This window comes from Delphinapterus leucas, chromosome 14, assembly GCF_059928025.1.
Source record: "Delphinapterus leucas isolate spDelLeu-1000000601 "Yukka" chromosome 14, BTC_Dleu_Yukka2, whole genome shotgun sequence".
Classification (NCBI taxonomy): Eukaryota; Metazoa; Chordata; class Mammalia; order Artiodactyla; family Monodontidae; genus Delphinapterus; species Delphinapterus leucas.
In genome coordinates, this window is record NC_143142.1 from 3,416,545 (window position 1) to 3,443,290 (window position 26,746).

General features: G+C 46.0%; 1 protein-coding gene across 4 annotated transcripts in view; it reads left to right on the forward strand.

Annotated features, from left to right (window-relative positions):
• The window catches only part of SLC15A4 (solute carrier family 15 member 4), a 119,237-nt gene that overhangs the window by 65,603 nt on the left and 26,888 nt on the right, over positions 1-26,746 (forward strand). Inside the window, exon 8 of one of the 4 annotated variants that reach the window (XM_089894345.1) lies at positions 26,203-26,243. The exons of the other annotated variants lie outside the window; for them this stretch is intronic. Coding sequence (XP_089750471.1) covers positions 26,203-26,228 — 26 coding nt within the window. The 3' untranslated portion in view covers positions 26,229-26,243. Of the gene's footprint in view, positions 1-26,202; positions 26,244-26,746 lie in introns of those variants that run through there. 4 annotated transcript variants of the gene reach the window in all.

Below are 26,746 nucleotides of genomic sequence, written 5' to 3' on the forward strand. Positions count from 1 at the left end.
TGGTTGCAAGATGTAATCACGTCTGAGCCAGTAGGGCCCTGGGCTCTGTGTCAGCCCGAGGAATATTCCCGACCCTCCCTGGCATTCAGCAAACTTGTGAAGGTCGGAGCCTGTCTGTACGGATGCTGGTTTGTTGAAGGGCGGACCTGTGGAGAGAATCATAATTTTCAGACCCCTGGAGAACCACTTGGTGTTCCGGTGCTGACGGGTCACGTGTGCTGTGACTTACCAGATGAATTTATAACCGAGGCGCCTGGCTCATACCTCTGAGAAGGACTTTTAGGGGCTAGGGCGAAAAGGACACGTCGCAAAGAAGAAACACGATGATGCGCATAGAAGAAAGACGGTGATGCGGTATTTGGGCGAACGGCGGACGATTCACCAAAATCAAAATTCTGTTCAGGATCGACGCCACTGTGAAGGAAGCGGTGGAGAGGAGATGGTTCGTGAGCTCTGCAAGGTGCTTCAGACGCATGTGGCCCAGCTGAGGACACACAGCACAGGAAGACCAACAGCTGGGATGCTACTGGTTTTATCTGTGCAGTTAAAAACATCCTCTATCGGAAAGGTGGGTGAGAGGGATAAACTAGGAATTTGGGATTAACAGATGCACACAGATACTACTATATATATAAATAGATAACAAACAAGAACCTACTGTATAGCACAAGGAAGTCTACTCAATATACTGTCATAGCTTATATGGGAAAAGAATGTGAAAAAAAGAATGGATATAAGTATATATATAACTGAATCACTTTGCTGGACACCTAGAACAACACAACATTGTAAATCAGCTATACTTCAATATAAAGTAAAAATTAAATGAAAAAAAATCCCCATCTCAATTTTTTTGTTCTCAGACAGTACCTGCTTGCTGTAAAAATTCAAACAATGAAAAAATATATAAAGTAGAAAATGAGAGTACCTTGCCATGTCTCACCTTAGCCCATCAAGAGATAATGACTAGTATAGATTATAACCTCCTTTGCATGCTTTAGGTCTGTATAGATTATTACGATTACTTTGGCTAAAATTAAATTATAATCTTGATGTTGTTATTTGTCTTACTTTTTAAAAAATCTTTCTAAACAGTATGGAGGTTCCTTAAAAAATCTAAAACTAGAGCTACCACATAATCCAGCAATCCCTCTCCTGGGCATATATCTGGAAAAGACCTAAACTCTAATTCGAAAAGACACATGCACCCCACTGTTCACTGCAGTGCTATTTACAATAACCAAGACATGGAAGCAAACTAAATGTCCATCGACAGATGCATGGATAAAGAAGATGTGGGGGGTGTGTGTGTTTATATATATATATGTGTATATATATATATACACACACACAATGGAATACTACTCAGACATAGAAAAGAGTGAAGTTTTGCCACTTGCGGCAAATGCCAGGGAAGTCCCTCCCCTGCAGCTTTCTTGCTTGCTTGCTTTATTGAGATATACTTCATAGATCCTACAGTGAATCCATCTAAAGGGTACAATTTGACGGCTTTTAGTATGTTTACAGAGTTGTGCAACCATCACCGTGATCCACGCGCATTTTCACCGCCCAGGAAGGACACCTTGTTATCTGCAGCCACTCCCTGCGCCCCTCTCCCAGGTCCCTGACGACGACTAGCCCACGCTCCGTCTCTGTGGATTTGCCTAGGCGGGACATTTCACGGAAATGGAATCACACCCTATGTGACCTCTTGCACCTGGTTTCCTTTTTTTTTTTAATTTTTCATTTTTTGGCCGCACTGCGTGGCATGAAGGATCTTAGTCCCCTGACCAGGGATCGAGCCCTTGCCCCCTCCAGTGGAAGTGCAGAGCTCTAACCACTGGACTGCCAGGGAAGTCCCCGTCCCTGGTTTCTTTCCCTCAGCACCACGTTTTCAAGATTCACACGTGTGATAGCAGGTTTCAGCCCTTCGTTCCTTTTTTATGGGTGAGTAATATTCCACCGTATCGTTACACCACTTTTTGTTCCTTCATCAGTGGATGGACACTTGGGTTATTTACACTTTGTAAACACATTTGGCTATTATGAAAAACATTTGCTATGAACATTCATGTACACGTTTTTAAGAGGACATATGTTTTCCTTTCCATTGGGTGTATACCTAGGAGTAGAATTGCTGGGTCATATGGTAGCTCTACGTTTGAGCATTTGAGGAACTGTCAGACTGTTTTCCAAAGCGGCTGTCAGATTTTACATTCCTATTAGCAGTGTATGAGTTCCAATCTCTCTACCACCTTGCCAAGACTTGTTTTAATCTGTCTTTTTAAATAGATGTCATTCTAGTGGGTGTGAAGCGGTATCACCTTATGGTGCAATTTTCTTTTAAATTTAGCTGTTGATCATGGAAATATCTGTATATCAGTCTATCTGCATCTGTGTTATTCTGTTTTAATAGCTGCAGGCTAGCGCATTAGACAAATGGATTGATTCAACCCTTATACCTTTGGCGAAACTTCTAGGCCGTCTCCAGCATTTCAGATACCCACCACTTTCTCAACCAGGGTTTCCATGAGAATTACGCCTTCTGCCTGGCCTAAGGCATCCATTGTATGTAATAAATGAACTTTTCTGCCATGCACTGAAAATGGTGTTAGTGAATATCCCACTCTTGGGAACCCAGATAAAGTAGCCAAACTATATTCTGTGTTCTGTGGTACAGAAGAGTGGAGGAGGGCTACGCATGTTCAAATACCTTTTTATACTTTTTAGAGTAGAATTGAGAGTCAATACAGTTTTTGGTATATTCACAGAATTGTGCAATCATTGCCATAATCAATGCACATTTTCACCACCCCGGAAAGAAACCCCCTGCCCTTTCACGCTTGGAGCTGTTCCTAAGTTGCCCTCCAAGTGGGTCTGATCCCTTTGGACAAGCAAAAACCTGTGCTTTTACGTGAGCACAAACAGTGTAGGGACTATACCGGCCATATCACCATGTTGTCATCTTTTTTTTTTTTTTTTTCTACGGTACGCGGGCCTCTCACTGTTGTGGCCTCTCCCGTTGCGGAGCACAGGCTCCGGACGTGCAGGCTCAGCGGCCATGGCTCACGGGCCCAGCCGCTCCGCGGCATGTGGGATCCTCCCGGATCGGGGCACGTACCCATGTCCCGTGCATCGGCAGGCGGACTCTCAACCACTGCGCCACCAGGGAAGCCCCAATAATTTTTTTTTTTACCACTTTTTTCAATTCCATAAAGCAAAGGCAAAACGTATTTCAAAGCTTTCAGATAACAACTCTCACCCATACCTCCGAATAAGGATTTTTTGTTGTTTTTCACCCCCATCATCTTCCATTTCAGGAGAGTTCTACTTTTTCCAGCCAAGTTCCCAGGATGGTTGGAAAGGAAAAGGGCCAGGTGCAGGGGACTTTAGTTTCTGGGGCTCAGAGGAGAGGGTTGCGGCAGAGAGACACCCATTTACATCATCATGAAGTCGTAGAGGAGCTTTACCAAGGAGAAGGATACAGAGATGGAGCAGAGACGAGAGCCCGGACTGAGTTTTGACGAGCTGAGTCTTCATTGCCTGGGTCTCTTCTTACACTTCCCTTTGCAGCAAGTGACCAAAAACGGTCACTCGCCATCTGGTCTACAAGGGTGAAGTCACTGGCCACTGCAGCCGCTGACCTTCAACACCCCTTGAAAGGAGTTCAGGGTGGAGATCAGGAAGGAGGCCCTCGGTGCTCTGGGAAAAACTGGCAGAACAGGTCTTCAGATGTTAGAGATTTTCAGGGGAAGACGTTAAGAGCCCAATTCTAGTATTTCCTCATGTCTAGAAAAGCACTAACACTCTTAATGGTGACATCTGCTCCTCGTGACGAGCAGCCACCTTCTACCAAGATGTGTGCTCGACTGCACGCAGCCCCTGACCAGGGTCACATATCTACTGACCCCCGGCCCCCAACCTTTGCGGAGCAGTTCCTCGGAGCTCCTGAGAGGCTGTCTCCTGGGCTATCATCCTCATGTTGCCCCAAATAAAACTTAACTCACAACTCTCACGTTTTGTATTTTTTTTCAGTGGACACAAGGCAAGGACACCTTCCAGAATGTCACTGTCCTGTCCTGTCCACCTCAGACCCTGCACAGCATTGTCCTGTGTCTCCTCTTTGCTGTCTTTTTTTTTTTTTTTTTTGGAGCTCATTATCTTTTGAACAGTCTTTTTACGTTTAGGGAATGTATTAGTTTCCTATCGCTGCTGTAACAAATTACCACAAATGAAACTGGCTTGAAACAAACACAAATTCATTATTTTACAGTTCAGTAGGTCAGAAGTCGGCAGTGACTTTGGCTGAGCTAAGAAACCAAGGTGTCAGCCGGGCTGGTTCCTTCTGGGAGCTCTGGGCAGGGTCTGTTTTCTTCTCTTCCAGCTTTGGGAGGCTGAGGCACTCCTTGGTTTCCGGCCCCTCCTCTGCCTTCTAAGCCAGCAATGTTGCATCTCTCTGTGCCTTGTGACAGCAGTCACATCTTCCTCTGAGTGACATCTGTCTCCCTCTTCTACTGTTAAGGACCCCTGTAATTACACTGGGTCCACCTGGATAATCCAGGATACTCATCCCATCTCAAGGTCCTCCACTGAATCACATCTGCAAAGTTCCTTTTGCCATGAAGGTAACATATTCTCAGGTTCCAGGGTTTAGGGTGGGGATGTCTTTAATTTGCTCTCACAGAGAAATTCTCATATTTGAGTCTCATTTTCCCATTTGAGAAGTCAGAGTCCGAGCCTCTGGGCCCTCCACCTCCCGTCTTGTTGCAGGGTGCCGACTGTCAGGGAAGAGCCCCAACCTCACAGAGAATAAGCAGAACCAAGACCCTGAAGCTGATGACGAGGCAGGAAAGCAGGTTGGTTTCCCACAACTCCGAGGTCACCAAAAGTAGACAACAAGGCTTAATGGTCAAAAACAAAGAAACTCACAGAAAAACAGATCAGATCGGGGCTTCCCTGGTGGCGCAGCCGTTGAGAATCTGCCTGCCAATGCAGGGGACGTGGGTTCGAGCCCTGGTCTGGGAAGATCCCACATGCCGTGGAGCAGCTGGGCCCGTGAGCCACAACTACTGAGCCTGCACGTCTGGAGCCTGTGCTCCGCAGCAAGAGAGGCCACAATAGTGAGAGGCCCGCGCACCGCGATGAAGAGTGGCCCGTGCTTGCCGCAACTAGAGAAAGCCCTCGCACAGAAATGAAGACCCAACACAGCCATAAAAAAAAAAAAAAAAAAAAAAAAAACTGGAAGAAGAAAAGACTTAATGGTTCTGGAGTCATGGGTGACAGCAAGGAATTGACCAGCCACAGCATGGGGAGCAACATGAATGTTTGCCTCGGAGTGCCGGGTTTACCGCCCAAATCCCACAAAGCTGGAAGCTGCACACACCGTGGGTTACACCACAGCTGGGTGCCAAGGGTGCCTTCGGTAGCACACATGGGGCTTGAGCAGCTGCCCATTGGTCCCTCCACGGGCACCCTGACCCTGTCAGTTGCCTATGTGACTAGCTACTGAGAGTGCTCCGAATCAGGGAATGGTAATCCTTGCAGCAAGGACACACAGAGATGCTCCAGGGCTCCAGGCGCTGCCTCTCCCCATGTGGACGTGCACTTGAGCTGAGTCAGTGAGATTCACCCAGATGCAACTTGAGTTCCAATGTGGGCATCGTGAATGTAGCTCAGCCTAGCGCTGCCATTTTTGTTGGTCCTTTTGCCTGAAGCGAGGTTTAGCTGTTGGCGGTGTGAGTAGCTCTAGTCCTTTCTCAGTGATGTAGAGACATGTTCCTGGGGCAGAGGTGGAATCCCCGAGGGGAGGGGGAGGTCTGCACCAGCTGAGGGTCTTCTCTGGGGCTCGGCAGGCCAGCAATAGCAGTGTCAGTTTCTGCATCTGGCTGGGTCTGCCGTGTGATGTTGGACGTGGTGCTTGGAGTCTTAGCTTCCGTGCTGCTTCTCTTGTCCTGCCCAGGGTTCTGTGAGCTCCGCAACAGCCTTGCAGGACGCTTTTCTGAGCTCAGTAGCTACAGCCAACTTCTGATGCTTGTGACTAAGAAACTTGATCTTAATGAAAGCTACTCTTTTTTTTTTTTTTTTTTTTGCAGGACAAAGATCCCGAATATGGGATCTTAGTTCCCCAATCAGGGATCAAACCCTTGCAGTGGAAGCACAGTCTTAACCACTGGACGGCCAGGGAAGTCCCCAATGAAAGCTACTCTTAAAGTATTACTTTTGGCTGCTGGACTACTGTCTCTTCTTTTGCTTATTTGTTACTGTGTGGCACTGTAGAGGTTGTGCTATCTGGGAAGCTGGTCTCTGTGTGTGTGTGTGTGTGTGTGTGTAAATTTAGCAAAGGAAAACCCTGAGAAGTTAGCCCGATTTTATACCATCTTGATTCCTGCAGAAAAACGGTATAAAATGTGTGTCCTGCTGGTTCAGTAAGTGACATTATCTCCTTACACATACTCATCTCCACGGGGCAGGTGGACTGCTCTCCAAATGCACTGTTTCCTTTGCTGGTTCTTCTGCACCGATGTCTGCAGAGCCATAAAAGGGAATCAGAGAGGAGAACATGATTCACACTTTCTGCCTCTGGGCCAGGAAAACCCAGCCTTGAGCTGCTATTGGTTTACTGTCTGTTTGGAGAGGTTGTTATCTGCTCCAGTGAAGGCTGAACGCAGCTCTATCAGCTTTTCCAGCGCTGCCCCAGCGAGGATGTGCAGAACTTCCACTTGACGGATCCAACAACATCTCAGAGCCATCCACCCCAGACCCCGTGTATTTATGTCATATCCAAGATCTTGTTATCTTTTTCTAGCACCTTTGGCTAGCAAAGTGGTGGGGATGAAGAGAAGGAAAGTGACAAGAGGGATTTGCCACTTTCTTAAAGACAAGATATCGAAACCACACACATGTTAGCTAAGGCAAGAAGAAATGACAAAATATATGTTCACTTCTGTTCAGCAACTTCTGAATCCTCTCTCCAGACACACAAGCATTTTTTTAATGCCTGTGTGTGGAGTGTACAGGGCCAGCAGTGAATGAGATGCAGTTGTTCAAAATTGTGTCCGTTCTCCAGGTGCTGGTCGGGCAGAGGGAGCAAACACATAAGGAGTCATTTATGACCAGTGCTGGGTTCACAGGTCAGCAAGGCCGTGGCCCCTGTAGGGCACTGATGCTCTGAACGCTAAGTTGTTTGCTAAAGCTGGGCCGTCTTCATCTTGTCTTTTCCCAGCCCTGCATCTATTACTTCTTCTTCTGTTAACAAAACCATGTAATCTGGGGGTGCGGGGAACTGAGTCCACATTTAGTCTATGAGTTTTCCTTGGCTCTGGAGGTAGGCATTTGACCCAGGCAACTAGAGCATTGAGCAGTCTTGGACACATTGGTGGCTTGATAAATACATACATAATACAGTGGTCTAAAGGGATTCAGTTCTGAGTATTTTGTCTGAATGGTTAGCAGAAAGAATGGTTCTTTTCACTGGAGGTACTGAGAGGTTGAAAAATCAAGTCTGGCTCTCCTGGTGGCCATCATTCTGCCTGCCTGGGCATGGAGTTAACACAGAGAAAGGCAGAACTGAGAGCCCGAGAGAGTGACAACAATTGGAGTACCTGGATTCAGCTATACCTGACTTTTAATTTTATCTAGCCATACCCCTGCTTTTCTCTCTTAAAACATTTTGTGTTGGATTTCCTATTGCTCGAAACCAAAAGAGTCTTTCCTGCCACAGAAATCAGGCCATACTTCCCATTCTTTGTTCCCCTCCTTGTCTCCTTTTTTTTTTTATCTTGTTTGACCCTCAAACTTTGAAATTCTGTTGTTCTTAGGTGTGTTCTTTTCCACTCAGTTTTCCAGCTCTCTGCTAGTAGCATCCTCAAGTTTCTTTCAGATTATAATGAATGAATCAGGCACTGGTGTCATTAAACACCGTCCAAATGAAGACATACCTGGACTTGACCTTGGGCAAAGCTGTCACCGGTCCAAAGCCACATTCAGCTTCATTTTTCAAGCTCATAGATCTCCTCTGAGAGCTGGTTTCCCACACACAGGGGTATGGACTGAAGGGCTCTGTACGATCTGGGAATTCATTTTATTTTTGCCAGTTCACCAAAAGTTTAATATTTACACTCAAGTTTGTGCTTCCAAGGGAGAGTCATTATTTCCTCTCTCGGTTTCTATGATGCTTACAAAAACGATCCTGAAGCCTGCACTTGGGACTGAACAGATTCCAGGTATGATCCCTGGCATATGTGCAGTAAATATTTCTGCTGGGAAAAACCCCCCTCATTTTATAATCTGTCCTCCCTTCTCCCAGAAGGAAACCTTGAATAAAGCCCACGGAAGCCAGGGCCTTACTCCAGAGGCCAGCTGGACAATACCCAGAAGCAGAGGAAAAAGAACTCTGACCGTCTGTTTTGGGGCCATGTCTCTGAACATGTGGCTGAACTTGTTCCTGAAAAAAGGCACAGTTACACTTTGAACTGGAAACACAGGGAACACTGTGCCCTTTTACATGGACAGCAATTATGCAGGGAGCAGCCTCCGAATACTTAGAACACATTACAATTTTTCATCAAATAAACATTTGGACATCATGGGTGACAAGGACCTGAATACAGCCCACGGGGCCTGAAAAAGGGTTTCCATGGCAACCCCACTTGGCTAAGAATGCAAACCGCAGAGAGGTCAGCTCTTTCCAAGGAGACCCACCTCCTTGACTGAAATCCTGCTTTTGTGCCCTGCTCCTGAATGAGCATCCCTGGTTCGTATTTTCAAAAATGACTTCAGCAGATATCACTTGTAACTCCCCAGAGATGGGTATGTTGGGCTGACTCTCTGTTTAAGAGGACGGAAAAGGCGGCTTGAGAGAATCCACACGCCACTCACCCTCCCTAAGTATCAGAAGGTTGAGAATGTGGCTGCCCAAGGCCGGGGGGTCCCCAACTCAACTCCCGTGTTGGTTGGATGCTATTGGCCTGACCCCAACATTTGTAGGGCCCCAAAGCAACATTCACGGTGGTCCACATACCATGTATAAATGTTTCAAAGTTACCGATCAGGCTAATTATTAAATGAAATGTGTGTCATCCCCCAGCTCTGACACTTCAGAACAAGCCAGAGAGCCAGGCTTGACTGAACAGCCTTAGATTCTTCGTAGTCACGTGCGGAAAATGTCTGAACAGGGAAATTCAGCCCCCGGCACCTGGCCCACGGTCCTCCCCCACCTCTTCCTTCCCACATCACTCTCCCAAACTTACAGAGACTTACCTGCACACACATGGCCACCTGTCCTGCAGAAGCAACCTTTCCTTAGACCCTCTGCAGAGAGCGGCCCCCAGGCTCAGGGCTGGGCACACAGGCTTTCTGGTCTTCCCTTCAGAGGTTGGCCTCAAGTAGAGGCCCTGGCTGGCCTGGAAGTGAGCCTGGGGCCATTGTGCAAGGGATCCTGTGGTCCATATACCTGGAATATGGTCCAGAGGGGAGCCCAAAACTCCCAGTGGGCATGTCCCATTGGCATTAATTTCCTCAGGCTGCCATAACAAAATACCAAAGGCTGGCTGGGTGAAACCACAAAAATTAATTTCTTGGGAATTCCCTGGTGGTCCAGTGGTTAGGACGCTGCTTTGATGGGAAAAGCAGCAGTTTCTCAGAGAGGGTATAGTTCTCTTCACAAGGGAGAAGCAGAAAACCGTCGTTTCTGATAGAAAAGCTCTTTTTGATTGATCAAAATATCTGGAGTTGACAGTTTGGGCCAAGGGTGCACTGAACTGAGGTTGATTTTTCCACGCTTCCACTGCAGGGGGCACGGGTTCAATCCCTGTTTGGAGAACTAAGATCCCACATGCCACGTCGTGCGGCCAAAAATAAAAAAGTTAATCTCTTCACAGTTCTGGAGGCTGGAAGTCCAAGATCAAGGTCTTGACAGGTTTGGTTTCTTCTGAGGCCTCTCTCCTTTCTTTGCAGACAGCCTCCTTCTTGCCCGGTCTTCATGTCGTCTTCCCTCTGTGTGTGCCCACGCCTGGTGTCTCTTTGACCAAATTGTCTCTCCTTATAAGGACATCAGTCACGTTGGAGTAGGGCCCAACCTAAGAGCCTCATTTAACTCAATCTTCTCTTTAAAGGTCTTATCTTTGAATACAAACACATTCTGAGAGATTGGGAGTTAGGGCTTCAACATATGAATCTGAGGGAGGATACAATTCATCCCATAATAGCCTCCTTCCCTGGGAGGGACGCAGGTCTGTAATAATACACAGGGGGAGGAGAGCCAGACGGGGGACCTGTGCAGTGTGGGGCCTACCTTGCCTAGATGTGAGGGTACTTCTGGGCTTTCTGTTTGCTCACTGCTAAAGCTAATGGTCTGGTCCCCTGGTTTTGGAGACCTCCTGTCACAGCTGGGTCATTTAAATGGTCTTCTCAGATCCTCCCTGACCTAGAACATGATCGTATCTGCCTGTCACACTCATTCAGTGATGAGCATGGCTGGGAAGCAGTGGCATTTTGCCAGAGGTCTCTTCACAAGGGAGAAGCAGAAAACCGTCGTTTCTGATGGAAAAGCTCTTTCTGATGGATCAAAAGATGCCGAGTTGACAGTTTGGGCCAAGGGTGCACTGAACTGAGGTTGATTTTTCTGCTCTTGAGGGAGAGCCGAGCTTGATCATTTGCCAAAACTGAAACATTAGCAAACAGTGGATTCCCCTTTGCAGGCTCCCAGCAAAGTGGAAACTAGCACAGCAGACACGCGCTTCACTTGTCGACCTGAGCCAGCCGGGCACCGGCGTCTGACAAGTCCCGCGGGAGGTACCTCTCCTTCAATCTTTCTTCCCAGGAACAAAGACAAAATGGTAGAATTTGCTGAACACGGATCCTCAAAGAAAATTCCCAGCCCATAGACATGCCTATATTCCCGGGACCCACCGTTGCATCTTCTGATCTAGTCTCAACACAATAAAGAAAAAAGAACAAACAAGTGATTCGTAGTTGTTGAAATTAGGAATTTTACTAATAACATTGTAACCGAAAGTGGGGTCCTACTCGCTGCTCAAAAGCCAATAAAGAGGCCAGGTTGGTGGAAAGGAAAGTTTGCTTTATTTTGGATGTGGGGGCGGGGAGAAGGGCGGACGCCTGTCCAAAGGCAGACCCACCCCAGCCCAATAGGTGGGCAAGCACTTTTATAGACGGAGGGAGGGGCTGCATGCAGAACCAGCACAGGTAGCTCCGACAGGCATCTTGAAACTGGCCATCGGTGTTCTGACCAGTGTCATCTTGATTGTTTTAGGTACAGTTAATCTTTAGTTCCAGGGTTGGTTTGTTTCCATTTCTTTGAGGCCAGTTCTCAGAATTGTGGCAGCTTATGTCATGGCTACAGTCTGGTCATCATGTAGTTAACATCTTCCACCTGATAGGGGTTTCGGCATCTGCAAAACAGCTCCCAGGACATGGCTCAGAATATGATCTCTAGCCCTTGAGGAGGAACGAAAGCGCCTTGACTATGCTTAGTGACTAAACTATTATTATTTAGTCTTGTTGGACTGTTTTCCTTTGTTTCTGCATTTTCTCACTTCTCTGATTAAACTTACTCTTTGGCTAAAGTTTTTCCACGGACAACAGGCAGGCCGAGGACATGCGGGTAGGGGCACGGATCATAGGGTCCTGCTCCGTTTCAACATCGCTCTCCACTGAGTCACTTTAGAAGAACTGGGTGCTGGGCTAAGTGTTTTGCCTGCATGAGATGAGAAAAATCTTCTCAGTGACATTGAAGTCAGGCATCATCCCATTTTACAGCTGAGCAAACTGAGGATAAAAGTCATTGAGGAATTTGTTAACAGCCACTCAGCTAGTACATGCCCTGAGTCAGCTTTTCTTCTTTTTTTAAAGTGTACAATTCAGTGGTTTTCACTGTATCCACAGAGTTGGGCAACCATCGCCACAATCAATTTTAGAACATTTTCGTCACCCCCCCCAAAGAAACCCCATACCCTTTGGCTTTCTTGTCCCCATTCTCCTCAGCCCCAAGCAACAACTACTTAATATCTGTCTCTGTGCTTTTGCTTATTCTTGACTTCCTATAAATGGAATCATACAATATAAGTTCTTTTGAGTCTGCCTTATTTCAATTGACATCATAGTTTCAAGGTTCATCCATGTCGTAGCATGTATCAGAATTGGATTTCTTTTCATGGCTGTTTAATATTCCATTGTGTGGACATTTTGTTCATCTATTGATCTGTTGATGGACATTTGGGTTGCTTTCATCTTTTAGCTATTGTAAATAGCAATGTTATGAACATTCATATACAAGTTTTCGTGTGAATACCTGTTTTCCTTTTTTTTTCTTTTTTTTCGCTGCATTGGGTCTTCACTGCTGCACGAGGTCTTTCTCTACCTGCAGCGAGCAGGGCTACTCTTTGTTGCAGTGCGTGGGCTTCTCATTGCAGTGGCTTCTCTTGTTGCGGAGCATGGGCTCTAGGTGCGTGGGCTTCAGTAGTTGTGGCACGTGGGCTCAGTAGTTGTGGCGCACGGGCTTACTTGCTCCGCGGCATGTGGGATCTTCCCGGACCAGGGCTCGAACCCGTGTCCTCTGCACTGGTAGGAGGATTCTTAACCACTGAGCCACCAGGGGAGTCCTCCTTCTTTTTTTTTTTTTTTAAACACTACTTTATTGAGCTATGATTGACATGTAAAAAGCTGTACATGTACATCCTGTTGCTAAGATCTTCCAGTTTTCCCCTCATTCCATCTCCTGAAATAAATCCTTCCATTTTTCTTCTTGAAGAAATTCCCCAGTGAGGCACTGACCTCTTGCTTAATTTGAATGAATGCTCCCTCCCGCTACTGCAGAGATTCTGCAGTTTTCTTTCCAGTGGACGCCTTGATTGGTTCTCCCATTTCTTGGGTCCCACATCTTTGGGCTTTTCACCGTCATTTTCATCCACAACTTACATCTTCAATACTGTGCTCGGTTTGGGAGTCTTTTCATATCTGAGAATGAACTTACTTTGTCCTCACCCTTATATGATAGTTTGGCAAGGCTTAAATACCTAGGTTCAAAGAGATTTTTACTTGGACTTAAAAAAAAAGTTTTATTGAAATATAATTGATTTACAATGTTGCGTTAGTTTCTTTTTGTTTTTGGCCATGTGGCATGGCTTGCGGGATGTTAGTTTCCCAACCAGGGATCAGACTCAGGCCCCTGGCAGTGACAGTGCCGAGTCCTAAACACTGGACCACCAGGGAATTCCCTGTGTTAGTTTCAAGTGTACAGCAAAGTGATTCAGTTATACATACATATATATTTATTCTTTTTCAGATTCTTTTCCATTATAGGTTATTACAAGTTATTGAGTATAGTTCCCTGTGCTATACAGTAGGTCCTTGTTGGTTATCTATTTTATATATATTTACTTAGACTTTGAAAGAATTATTCCACATTTTTGTAGCATTGAGCACCACTCATGATAAGTTTGATGCAAGCTTGATTCTGAATTCCTTTATAAGTGAACTCTTTCTCTCTTGGAGCTCTTAGTATATTCTCTTTATCTTGAAAGTTCTTAAATCTCATGAGGATGTGTTAGATGTGGGTGTTTTAAAAACATGTTGTGTTTCCATGAGACAAATTCTCTTATTCTAAGATTCATGTCTTTCTATTGCTCTGGAAATTTTTATTATTTCTTTGATATTTTTCTCCCTTCCACTAGGTCTAGTGTCTCTTGAGCTCTTCATAGCTGCTGCCTTGCTGTATATTCTGGGAAAATTCCTCCAGTTCTTCTTCCAGCCATCCAACTTAATTTTTAGTTTAGTTTCAGTAAATCTTCTTTTAAATTTCCAAGAGCACTTTTCTGATTGTTGTTCCTTGATTGCTTCTTTATCACATTCTTGTTTTCTGGGTAGTTGATTTGAAAATGATAATTAGGATTTTTTTAAGCTCTCTTCTGTTCTCTGAATTATCTTGGTTTCCTACCTGGTCAATTCATCTGCTTACTTTTATTAGTCTTTGCTTTTCTTTCTTTTTTTAAAAAATAAATTTATTTATTTAATTTATTTATTTTTGGCTGCGTTGGGTCTTAGTTGCTGCATGCGGGCTTTCTCTAGTTGCCATGAGCAGATGCGGGCTTCTCATTGCGGTGGCTTCTCGTGTTGCAGAGCATGGGCCCTGGGCGTGCGGGCTTCAGTAGTTGTGGCACGCGGACTCGGTAGTTATGGCTCGCGGGCTCTAGAGCACAGGCTCAGTAGTTGTGGCACGCGGACTCAGTAGTTATGGCTCGCGGGCTCTAGAGCACAGGCTCAGTAGTTGTGGCACGCGGACTCAGTAGTTGTGGCTCACGGGCTCTAGAGCGCAGGCTCAGTAGTTGTGGCACGCGGACTCAGTAGTTGTGGCTCGCGGGCTCTAGAGCGCAGGCTCAGTAGTTGTGGCACACGGGCTCAGTAGTTGTGGCTCGCAGGCTCTAGAGCGCAGGCTCAGTAGTTGTGGCGCACAGGCTTAGTTGCTCCGCAGCATGTGGGATCTTCCGGGACCAGGGCTTGAACCTGTGTACCCTGCATTGGCAGGCGGATTCTTAACCACTGCGCCACCAGGGAAGCCCGAGCCTTTGCTTTTCTTTGTATGTCTGCTTCTCTTTGGCAGTAGATCCATGTTTGGGAACAGCTTATCCACATTTAAAAAATTGGCCAGTTGCTCTCCAGATATTTTATAACATTTAAACACCCACCATCCTGTTTGGTGACATTCCTCTCTCTCCACAACCCCCTCTATTTGGAGTGACTTCAGTAAAACAATTGCAACACCAATCATTGCCAATTTGGAAGAGGACAGATGATAGACTGCTTTCGTTTGCAATCATTTGACCATTTCTGAGATGTTTATTGATTTTTTATGTGTCTTCTTTTGCCAGTTAGCAACTGGTCAACAAATGAAAACAGCAAGGAAGCAGGGAAGAGATGGCTGGGAGAGAAATTCTTGGGCATCCTTGAGTTCTCGTTAAATACCATCCTTCTTTCTCTGCTCCCCAAGTCTGAATGGCCTGGCATTCCCCCTTCTCTCTTCTGCTCAATGAAAAGTAGTAATAAGTAAGTAAGACGAGTTACTTTATTCAACTGGGAAGGGAGATAAACTAGTCGAGACCAAATAGGAGAGAATGCCTTCTCTAAACCTGCAGAATATGCTTGGCTAATGAGAAAAGAGACCTTTGGGCTACCGTTCTCCTTTATCTTCTCTGATCTATTCTCGCGGTTGCATTAGGAATTTCTACATTTTTCATTAAATTGCTCCAAATGAGGAGAAATCACCAAGCTACAGAGGCTCCTCTTTGGAAGTCATAAAGCCAGCTCTTTAGAAATGCAGGCACAGGACAAAAAGCCCTCATTATGTGGGCACGCTTAAAAAATCCAGACCTGTGTGCACAGATTGGGGTCAGGAGCAAACGGGATGTGGCTGCAGATGCCTCGGTTCCTTGGCGGGAGCCTGGCAAACTAGACCAAGAGAAGAAAGAGTAATAAGAGAAAAACAAACAGAAGTTTACTCACGTGCGCATTGCACATACGCAGGGAAGAACTCAGTGACGAGTAATTCAAAAGGGTGGTTAGAACTTGGGCTAATAAAGCATCTTAATAAAAGCACAGTCATTTTGTATAGAAGTGACAAGACAAAGGAAAGGGACTTGGAGCTTCTAAAGGCGGCACGTTGTCTGAAGGTGAATATATAGAGGAAATTAATGGGAGAAAAGGGCTAGTTAGTAAGGTTTGTTATGTAGATTTCCCTGGTGCTGTCTCTGGGCTGATAAGATTCTATCTAGAGTTGTGTCCAGTGATTCAGAATCTTCCCGCCCTTCCTGGTAGAGAGGGAGAGGGCAGAGAGTTTTGCTTGTGTTTGCTTCTTTTTAATTATCTTCACCTCAGAATGATTGGAGTGGCATACTCCGAACCCCTTCAAATACCACTGAGCACATTGCATGTGGTGAGTCCAAACTGAGATGTGCTCTCAGGATTTTACTAGGGATTTCCTGTATTTACACAGGATTGCCAGGATTTGGGAGATTTGCTCCAAAAATATAAAATATCCATTGACAAATTTTTATTTGATTACATGTCAAAAGGATAATAATTTAGGTAAATTGGCTTAAATAAAATATTTAAATTAATTAATTTTTTTTTTACTTTTTAAAATGTGGCTCCCAGAAAATTTTAACTTACATGTATGGCTTACATTTTGTTTTTAATAGACAGTGCTGGTCTAAGAGCACCGTGAAATGTCTCTTATCTATTCATACAGGCAACATATTTACTGAGAAACTGCTATGTGCAAAGCACAGGATACCCAAGAGGGAATAAGGACAGAATCTCGGTCTCCCTTGCCAAGGGTCCCCCTGAATTAGGAAATGACTGATCCAGGCTTTAAATCCAGGGGCGTCGGACTTTTGAGCTGTACCGGGTCCCCCCGCCACAACCCTCTCCTTGATCTATGGTTAGAATTCCACGTCCTCTCCATGCCATTGGGACAGTCATAACTTCTCCAATCCAGCGTCTGTACTTTCCCAACAGTCTGTCCTTAGCATGTTGGAGCAGGAAGCAAGAACAGGTGGATCTGTGTTATTATCATGTATGTGTCAGGCAGGCATGATTGGCAATGTAGCATATATGTGGTCTGCCCAAACTCTGGACACACAGAATTGTCTCAGACACACAGACAGAGAGGGAGCAGTCTAGAAAACAGAGCCCTCAGCTTCTCCAGTCCTTTTCTCACTCCCTCACCATCTGGTGACCCAGTACCTGCCCACCTGGCCAGAGCAGCCTGGGGTCCTCAGCAGCCCTGGGGGGCAGGAGTGTTGTTTGTTGGCTAAGAGGAGTGGTCATCTCATTGGTCGCTCAAGAAGAAGCAGGACTCTTCCTACAATCTGCTTGTCTTTAATTAACCAAAGAGAGAAAATAGATTCAAGAACATGACGCAGGGTGTCAGATTAGGGGAGGGAGGGAAGATGGGAGGGGGCCCACAGGGCAGGTTTGCAATTACGTAGAGATTCACACCGGGATCAAGGTTAGCCTCTCTGTGGCTGACTCTTTGGTTCTGACCTTTTATTTCAGAATTGAAATGGAGCTTAAGATCTTTCCCAAACAATGGGCTCAATGATCCTAACAGCTGGGGCTGTTGCCAGGTGGACTTCCAGGGAGCTCGAGTGGCACACCTGGTTTTTACAGAGTGTTTCAGAGACATCAGATCAAACTCACGAATAGCTCACATTTATTTAACACTCATCAGGCACGTGGTGCTAAGGAGTTGGCTTGCATGCTGTTCTACGTGAGGGGCAGTGCGGTGCAGTGGTTAGGGGCTTGGCACTGGATCCAGGATGCCCAGTTCCGGTGCTGACTTTACCCCCTAAACAGACAGATGACTCTCGCTAAACAGGTAGGCCTCTTGGTGATTCACTTTTCTCATATGCAAAAGGGTGGCACTAATAACGCTCTTACCCCATAGGTTTGTTGTAGGGAATAAATGAGTTAATATTTTTAAAGCACTTGGAACAGACCCAATACATACACAGTTCTTTCAATGTTCTTTGTTACTATTAGCATCGAATCTTCATAACAACCCTACGAATCAACGTATGAGTTTCCTCTTTGCTGCTGTAACAAGTGACACGCTTTGTGGCTTGAAACAACGCAAATGTTTTGTTTTTGTTTTTTATATTTCGGGAGCTCCGAAGTCCTCAAGTCAAGGTGTAGGCAGGGCTGTGTTCCTTCTGGAGACTGCAGGGGAGAATCGTTTTCTTGCTTCTTTTGCCTTCTAGAGGAAGCCTTGCATTCCTTAGCTCAAGACCTTTTGTTTGCATTGCTCTGACCTCTGCTTCCCTGTCACATCCTTTTCTCCGTCTCCCTCCCGTCTCCCTCTTTCCCTTAGAAGGACCCTTGCAGTGACACTGAACCCACTTGGATAATCCTGGGTAGTACTTTCTAAAACCGTGCAAACTCAGATTGGGACTTGAACCCACGGTCTTTTCATTGAGATCACACACCTGGTCTCAGGACTTAATGAAGCTCAGGTCCTTTAAGTCTTATGGCAGAGAGAATTCAGTGAGAGACAAAGTGATAGGTAAGAAGTGGATTTATTTAGAGAGGTACACATTCCATAGACAGAATGCAGTCCGTCTCAAAAGGCAAGAATGGCCTTGGGAGAAACACAGAGTGTGGGCCATCTCAGAAGGCGAGAGGTTCCACAATACGGAGTGGTTAGTTTTTATGGGCTGGGTAGTTTCATAGGCCAATGAGTGGAGGATTATTCCAAGTATTTCGGGGAACGGGTGGGGATTCCCAAGAATTTGGCCACTGCCCACTTTTTGGCCTTTCATGGTCGGCCTCAGAACTGTCATGGCGCTGGTGGGTGTGTCATATAGTTGCTAACGTATTACAATGAGCGTATAATGAGGCTCAAGGTCCACCGGAAGTCGAATCTTCTCCCATCTTGGACCTAGCTGGTTCTAACCAGTTTATGTTATGTCCTATGGCTCTATCATTCTTTTAAAGGCTGTGCCCCGCCCCCTTCCCTCCTGTTTCAATTCCATCTCAAGATCCTTAATCACATTTGCAAAGTCCCTTTTGTCAAGTAAGTTAAAGTTTTCACAGCTTCTAAGAATTCGGATGTCAGCATCTTTGGGGAGCCATTATTCAGACTCCCAGAAGTCGTTATTATTATTATTGTTATCATCACCATCATCATTATACCTGAGACATCAGTATGTCTTCCTTAAAAATAACAAGGAAGGTTAATTTGGGCCATACCCAACTGAAATTACAAATCAAACATAATGGTGGCATTTGCAAGTTTGTGCAGAACAATGATTTCTTTCAGGATTGAGTTGTACATTCTAACCCGTGCAAGTGGCAGAATCAGATTTGCACCAGGTCTGTCTGATTCCTGACTCTTTGCCTTGACCACCATGTGCGAGAAGAAGGGACGTATTGTATCAGACTCACACAAACGTTCGACAAAAACATTAATCGGGGGCCAACGGCTTACCTAGACTGGTTCTCATTTCGCCTTTTGCCCATTCATTCAGGTCTCCTGAGGCGGCATCCTGTGTGTTATGCGTTGAGCTAAGGGTAAACATGCCAACGTGCATTGACGATCTAGAACCCACCTTGTCCTAACTCTGTGTACTTGGCTCTGTATACCGAGACGTTCCTGAATATTGTGTGTAGGGCAAAATCGAAACATGGCATGTATGTTTCCTCTTTAAGGGCTCTTCTGGTGGGTCCTTTTGTAGACCAAAGCTTTGAGGAAGGAGACTGATGAATGCCATGTTAAAAAATTAAATGGAGCAAATACAGATTTCAATATTTCAACTCAAGTCTGTGAGACACGCATCTTAGCTTTTCTGCCATCATTTAATTTCTGTTAAGGCAGACATACCTAAACACCTACCTCAAAGAATTCCCTTACCCCCCAAAGTGGCTTGTTGCAAAGGATTTCGATGCATGCACGAGTGGCGTGGAAGTGGGGAGTGGTCTTCATAGCCCCACTAGGTTTTCCTCAGACCTGGTAAGGAGTAGGGGCCCTAGAATGATCCTGGGGAATTCTAGAGCAGTTTGGGAGTAAGTTGAACGTGAGCTGGACCTAGAGGAAGGTTGTGTTGGAATGACCCCTGCATGGACAGGGGGCCCTACTAGATATGGTCCCCATGCCCCACTCCCAGGATAATTTCATGGCACTACTTCGGCCTATTGGAACTGAGATGCATCCTTGGGGAGCAAGGAGGAGAATCCGAATTGCTTGAAATTATACTCTTGTCCCTAAAGGTAAAAGACTTCATGAGAAAAATTAATTTCAGTTACAGAAAATAAACAAGAAAATGATATTACTTTACAGACCTGAGTTTGTGGCCTAAAAGCCATTCCACCAGAAATAAATTTTTGTATCTTGAGGCTGTTTAAATTGGAAGCCCATTTGCTTTTACTATATAAAGTCGTTTATTTATTATTTAAATCAGTTATTAAGAAGTAGAAGATTCTAGAACTTTCCATGTCCACCCGAGGCCACGAGTGTCCTTGATACAAACAGGGAAGAGTGACTTAGGGTGGAAACGAGGAACATCATCTCATTTGCTACTTCTGAACTTTGACTCTGGGTGATTACAACTTTTTTTTTTACTTGTTTTCTTTTTTTGGGCTGCGTTCGGTCTTCGTTGCTGCATGTGGGCTTTCTCTAGTTGCGGTGAGCAGGGGCTACTCATTGTTGTGGTGCGCAGGCTTATCATTGCGGTGGCTTCTCTGGTTGCAGAGCACGGGCCCTAGAGTGTGTGGGCTTCAACAGTAGTGGCGCATGGGCTCAGTAGTTGTGGCGCTCAGGCTCTAGGCGCACGGGCTTCAGTAGTTGTGGCTCACGGGCTCTAGAGCACAGCCTCAGCAGCTGTGGTGCACGGGCTTAGTTGCTCCGCGGCATGTGGGATCTTCCCGGACCGGGGCTCGAACCCATGTCCCCTGTGTTGGCAGGTGGATTCTTAACCACTGTGCCATCAGGGAAGCCCCCTTACAATTTTCTTTTTCATGTAATTGATCTTCCTTTATTGGAAAATGCCTCGTAGGTGTTGAAACACTGCTTTGCATCCCAGTCATCCTAGTCCTGAAATTTTTATGTAACTGCAGGGTCTGCGGCCATTTGTGTTTGTTTTCCTGGTTGTGAAACTGATTGTGGACTCCACTAGGATAAGGCACTTCACTTATACCGGGTAAAAAGATCCAAGGGGAGGTGGAGAAAGAAGAATACTACTTATTCAAACACCAGACAAGGGCTTCCCTGGTGGCACAGTGGTTGAGAGTCCACCTGCCGATGCAGAGGACACGGGTTCGTGCCCCGGTCCGGGAGGATCCCACATGCTGTGGAGCGGCTGAGCCCGTGAGCCATGGCCGCTGAGCCTGCGCGTCTGCTCCGCAACGGGAGAGGCCACAACAGTGAGAGGCCCGCGTACTGCAAAAAAAAAAAAAAAAAAGCACCAGGCAAAACACACAGCACAAACACCGACAAGTTGAAGAGGGCTGACGGCTGCTTTACGCTGACTTCACAGCCCTGATACTGCGATCCTGATCCCACACAGAACCAGCATTCTGCTACGATTGGGCTTCAAAACTCCACGGAATTTCTACAGATGTCATTTGTTGGAGGTTTTTTTTTTAATTTTTCAGTCATCATCTTAGTAAATGGATAGACTATATGCCAATTGCACAATTACAAATCCCAGAATCGCTCCTTTTCCTTAACCCTAGACGTGATCTATTAGCAAGTCCTGCTGGTCTTACATCTCAGGTTGAGTTCCTCCGGATGCAAAATCTGGGACAAGGATGTGGGAGCAAGTGATTCATTTTGCAATAGCTCATTCCAAGGAGGCACCAAAATGGACCTGGGGAAGTGAGAGGAGAAAAAGAAGGAAGCCAGCACAGGGGTGGAATGAGCCCCATCCCCAAAGCTCTCCTCTCGCAATGATGCTACCAATCTTTTCAGCACGATTCAGGGACGTTCACTCTCCTGTTTAGAAGCCTCCAGAGGCCTCCACGTTGCCCGCTCCCCTTCCTATGCCATTCTGGGCTGGCATCATCCTCCACCATTTCATCCTGCAACCTCTGCCTTGCAGCCACACTGGCATTTTTCTAGTTCTCAAATACAGCCATCCGCTTATTCTTGCTTCAGGCTTTTGCACCTACCGTTCTCTTTGTCTGGAACCCTGTTACCCAGGGACAGCTGGGTTCATTCCTAAATTCTCAGCTTAAATGTTGTCTCACACCTACCCTGTGGGAAGTAGTGCCCTTCCACGCATGGCGTCCAATGACTCCTCACGGCTCTGTTTATTTCCTTCGTAGCACCGTGTTTTCACAGTCTGATAGCATCTCATTGATTTAGCTCACGTTTATCTATTTTCCCTGTAAGAATATACTTTCCATGTGTATTCCTCTTGTCTACTTGTCTACTATTCCAACTACATAGACGAGTGTCTTATTCATAGAAAGTTCTCAGTATTCATTGAACGGACAGATGAATGAATTTCATCCTGTCTGTGCCCCGGTTTTCCTGACTATATCCAGTCATTTCATGTAATGACCCTCTCTTTCCACGGCTGAAGCGCAGCTCTGAAAGTCACAGCATCCTGAGATCTCGCCGTTCAACACGGCCTGGCTCTTCCAAACCCACCCTTCACTTAGAGGACAACATAAATGAGAGAAAATGTAAATCTGGACCCCGAAGTTAACCTCAAGTTTTTAAATCAATGAAATTTCACAGTCTGGTAATTTCTTTCCACCCCAATGCCCTCTTTGACAGAGGAAAAAAAAGGCTTTTTGGACAGAACATTTTGGTCGGTAGAATATAAATTGAAAAACAAAGCCATAATTTGCTTCATTCTTTGAAACATTACCTAATGTTCTGTCTCAAAGAGAATGGTAACAGGATGACCTGACTTTCCTCTTCTCCTAGTTCTATTCTGTAAAGCCTTGATCCAAATTTATTTATTTATTTATTGAGCTATTGTTGATTTACAATATTGTGTTAGTTTCAGATGTACAGCAAAGTGATTCAGATATACACACACACACACACATGTTCTTTTTCAGATTATTTTCCACTATAGGTTATTACAAGGTACTGAGTGTAGTTCCCTGTGCTACACGGTAAATTCTTGTTGGTTATCTATTTTTTAAAAATATTTTTTTATTAATTTATTTATTTGGTTGCGTTGGGTCTCAGTTGAGGCAGGCAGGTTCCTTCCTTGCGGCTTGCCAGTTGTGGCACCTGGGCTCCTTAGATGTGGCATGCAAACTCTTAGTTGTGGCATGCATGTGGGATCTAGTTCCCTGACCAGGGATCGAACCTGGGCTCCCTGCATAGGAGCACAGAGTCTTATCTACTGCACCACCAGGGAAGTCCCGGTTATCTATTTTATATACAGTAGTGTGTATCTGTTAAACCCATACTCCTAATTTATCCCTCCCCCCCATTCCCCTTTGATAACCATATGTTTGTCTTCTATGTTTGTAAGTCTGTTTGTTTTGTAAGTAAGTTCATTTGCAGATCCAAACGTTTAAGTGAGCATCTCCACCTCAGAGAACTCCTACAGCAGGAGCTGACTGTCACAGCCCTTGGGTTTTCTTTCTGTTTGTTTGGTGTTTAGAAGGACTTACTTAGGAAAACCACCCAATTTTAGCTTCTTCCAGGTGGAAATTTTGAGATGCAGAAACCAATCCAAAACATTATTATTTGGCCAAAGGTTTGAATAAGGAACTTGGAAAACATGTGCATTTTAAAAGCTAATATATTATCTGGGCCTCTGGCCTCTGTCCCTAGTACAGCTGTGTCCTCCACAGTCGTGAGGGAAGAGAGAGTGAATTTTTATATGCAGGAACCCATTTTCGTGCTGCTGGGAAAGCAATCTCTCCAGCCACATGTTTTTTCAATGGCTGGTCCTTGCCGTGCGCTCACCTCCCTGTGCAGGGTCTTTGCACCTGTGCTTCCCTCTGTCCGGTGTTTTATCTAGATCACATTCTAATGCCTCTAAGGAATCCCATGCTTCAGGCCACATGTCCTCAGAGTGGCCTGCTCTGACCTCCCTGGCCACCTTGAGTGTCACATCAGAGCTGTCCCTGCCCCGGCTACCTCTCTTCTGCCATAGCTGAAACTTTTGCAAAGGTCTGTGTGAAGATTTGATTAATACTTACAATGGAGAGTGCCTGGATCCCTATCTCTGGGTACCATCCCGCGTGTGCCCGATTTCACCTGCTTTCCTTTCCAAGATCCAGCACCTGAGGCTTTTTCTTACCAAATCCCACTTTGCTGACTTGCATAGATGCCAGGGAGTGCCTGGGAATTTACATCCTCCCAGGGTGGCCCTGAACCAAAAGGAGTCCTAGGAGGCCACCCACATAACAGCTTAGCCTTTAACACCTCCCTCTCTTGCTTTCTTAGCTTCACGTCCAGTTGAGAAGCTGGAAATTTCCTGAAGAGGAAATTGTTCACTGGACTCACTTCCCTGCAAATCTCTTATTTCAGGAATTTCAGACCCTCAGTTCCCTGTTGCCTCCAGTGTCCTGGACAGAGTATTTGTCCGTCCAGCCCGGTGAGCCTATTGCAAGCTCTGGGCTGTCATGTTTGGTTCAGCCTCTGAGCAATACAGTGTGCATGGACAACACCCCAAGGAGAGAGCTTGGTGGCCAATGTGGGGCTCACCTCTGTGCCCGTCCCCGCTCCCTGGGATCTTTGCTCTCCGGTCTCCATCACCGCGGTACCGACCAGGGTTCTTGGCCTCCTTAATCAATAGAAATTGATCAGAGGCCAGACAAGAAATTCAGGCAAGGCTTTACTGGGGCCCCTGCTGCAGCAGGGGGGGAGCGGGAACAAGTAACAGCTTCCCTTGCTCGCTCACTCCCCGAGGGCGGGGGGCAGCTGGCTCATTATATGGGGTGAGGGGAGGAGTGTGTCCAGGGGTCGGGCTGGAGGCGTGGCTCAGGTGGTCTGCCCCCCGCTTTGGTGGTGTTGAGTGCAGGGGGCATGTGCGGTGCCCTGCGTTGGCTCCCAACCCCCCGCTTTTGCTCCAGGCTCTTCAGAAGTGGCAGTTGGATTTTTTTTTTTTTTTTTTTGGTCTTTTTGTATCTTGTTGTCCGTAATTTGCCCCAACTGCTCATGCACGCAGTTATCTTTAGTCCCTTATAGTTTCTTTGTATTCTGTTACTGGAGGAGACGTGTGTCCAGGTGCAAGCCCTGCAGCAAAAGGCCCCGGCTCCCAGGTCCCAGCCTGTCTCAACTGCAGGTGCTCTCCAGTGCCTTGAAACAGCTGTTCTGTGGCCTTTAGGCAGCTTGTGTCATTATTAGCCATGGAAGAGTTCGTCTGTATGAGCGACTCCTTCATCACCGTCATAGAAGGCAGGCTACTCACTGAAGCAGGCTGGCCATCACCTTGAGTCCTTTCACCTCATCTTCCAGGGCTCCGTTTGCCCTTAAGGGCAAGATGTAAACTGTAGCCTCCACTTGGAAAGTGCAGCCCAGGCTGCCCGCTTGGCGAGCAGATGGTATTCTTGTTCAAAGGAGAGCCGTAAGCTTCTCCTCCAGGTGCAGGTATAATTTTTTACTTTTTTTTTTTTTTTTTTTTTTTGCGGTACGCGGGCCTCTCACTGTTGTGGCCTCTCCCATGGCGGAGCACAGGCTCCGGACGCGCAGGCTCAGCGGCCATGGCTCACGGGCCCAGCCGCTCCGCGGCATGTGGGATCTTCCCGGACCGGGGCACGAACCCGCGTCCCCTGCATCGGCAGGCGGACTCTCAACCACTGCGCCACCAGGGAAGCCCAAGGTGCAGGTATATTGACAAGCAAAGATTGGGCTGGATTTTAGTGCCCAGTTTCCCCCTGCCCCGAGGGGTCCCGTCATGCAGCCCACCGTCTGTCCCATGCACATGGGAGCCCTATCACCTCCGATTGAAGGCTGCGGAACTTTCCCTGTTAATTATACTTAAAAAGCAATTTTTGCACTTTGATCTCAACCGCGGAAGAAAAAAAGACATCGGAAGGCAAAAACCTAGAAGGACGTCACCAAAGCTCCAACGGGGGTGAATTCGGTCATTTTTATAAATTGTTTACAATGCTCTTGGGCTACTTTTAAAAGTGGAAAAATGATTTAAAAGTCACGTTTATAACAGTATACTTTCAAAATATGAATAGGACCATGCAAAATTATGTCCACCATTTGAAAAAAAACTGAAGCGCGTGTAAGATGAGTTACTCATTTTTATTTCTGGGAGGAGGAACCAGAGGCATTTTTTTTCTTTATTTCTTCTACTTTTCTAGATTTTGTGTCATGAGCCTGAATTGCTTTTTTTCGGTCAGTTTGATTACATTTTTAACACAAGAAAATATATGTGAAGCTTGTATTAGTGTAATAATCAAGACCACAGTTTTTGGAGATACGGTCATGGGTTTGAGTGTGGCTCTGCTAGTTCCTAGCCTTGACCTTGAGAAGGATGCTCTGAGCCTGTTTCCTCACCTCTGATATGGGGGGAAACACACGTGCCTCAGACGGTTGTTGTGAGTGAATAACAACACACACTAAGGGTGTTTATTACTCAGTCTGACCCAGACTTGTTAAATGGAGTCTCATTATTACTATTCTCGTAGTTATTGTTAATATTATTAAAATAATGTTAATACACTATTGTTGATCACAATAAAGATTAATGCTAATAAATATTACAGCTGACCCTTCAACAACATGTGTTTGAACTGCAAGGGTCCACTTACACGCGGATTTTTTCCAAGGTAAATACTACAGTCTTGCAAGATCCAGGGTTGGTTGAATCCGCTGATTGGGAATCACGGATAAGAAGGGTGGACTGGAAGGTCTACTTGGATTTTCCAGTGCAGGGAGGGTCGGGGCCCTAACCCCCGCGTTGTGCAGGGTCAACCGTAATATTAGTCAAGATCTACTCACTTACGAGAAAGGACAGTTTGTTTTTTCAGAGCCTTGTGTTCTGAGAGGCCATCAGTCTGGCTGGAGTCTACAGGTGAGGGTGGACGAGCTGGTGGGAACATAAGGGCAACGGGGGGGGTGAAGGCACTGCCCACCCCCCCGATCCCCCCGCCGTCCTGTGCTTAACTAACTGCCCCCGTCTCTGCTTCCACCCTCTGACTGGCCGCACCTTGAGGTCTTGTTAATTACTCCATTCTTTGTGTGTTCCCCAAACCAGGCACATAGCAGGTGCTCAATAAGTGCATGTGACATGAATCGTGGGACCAGCAT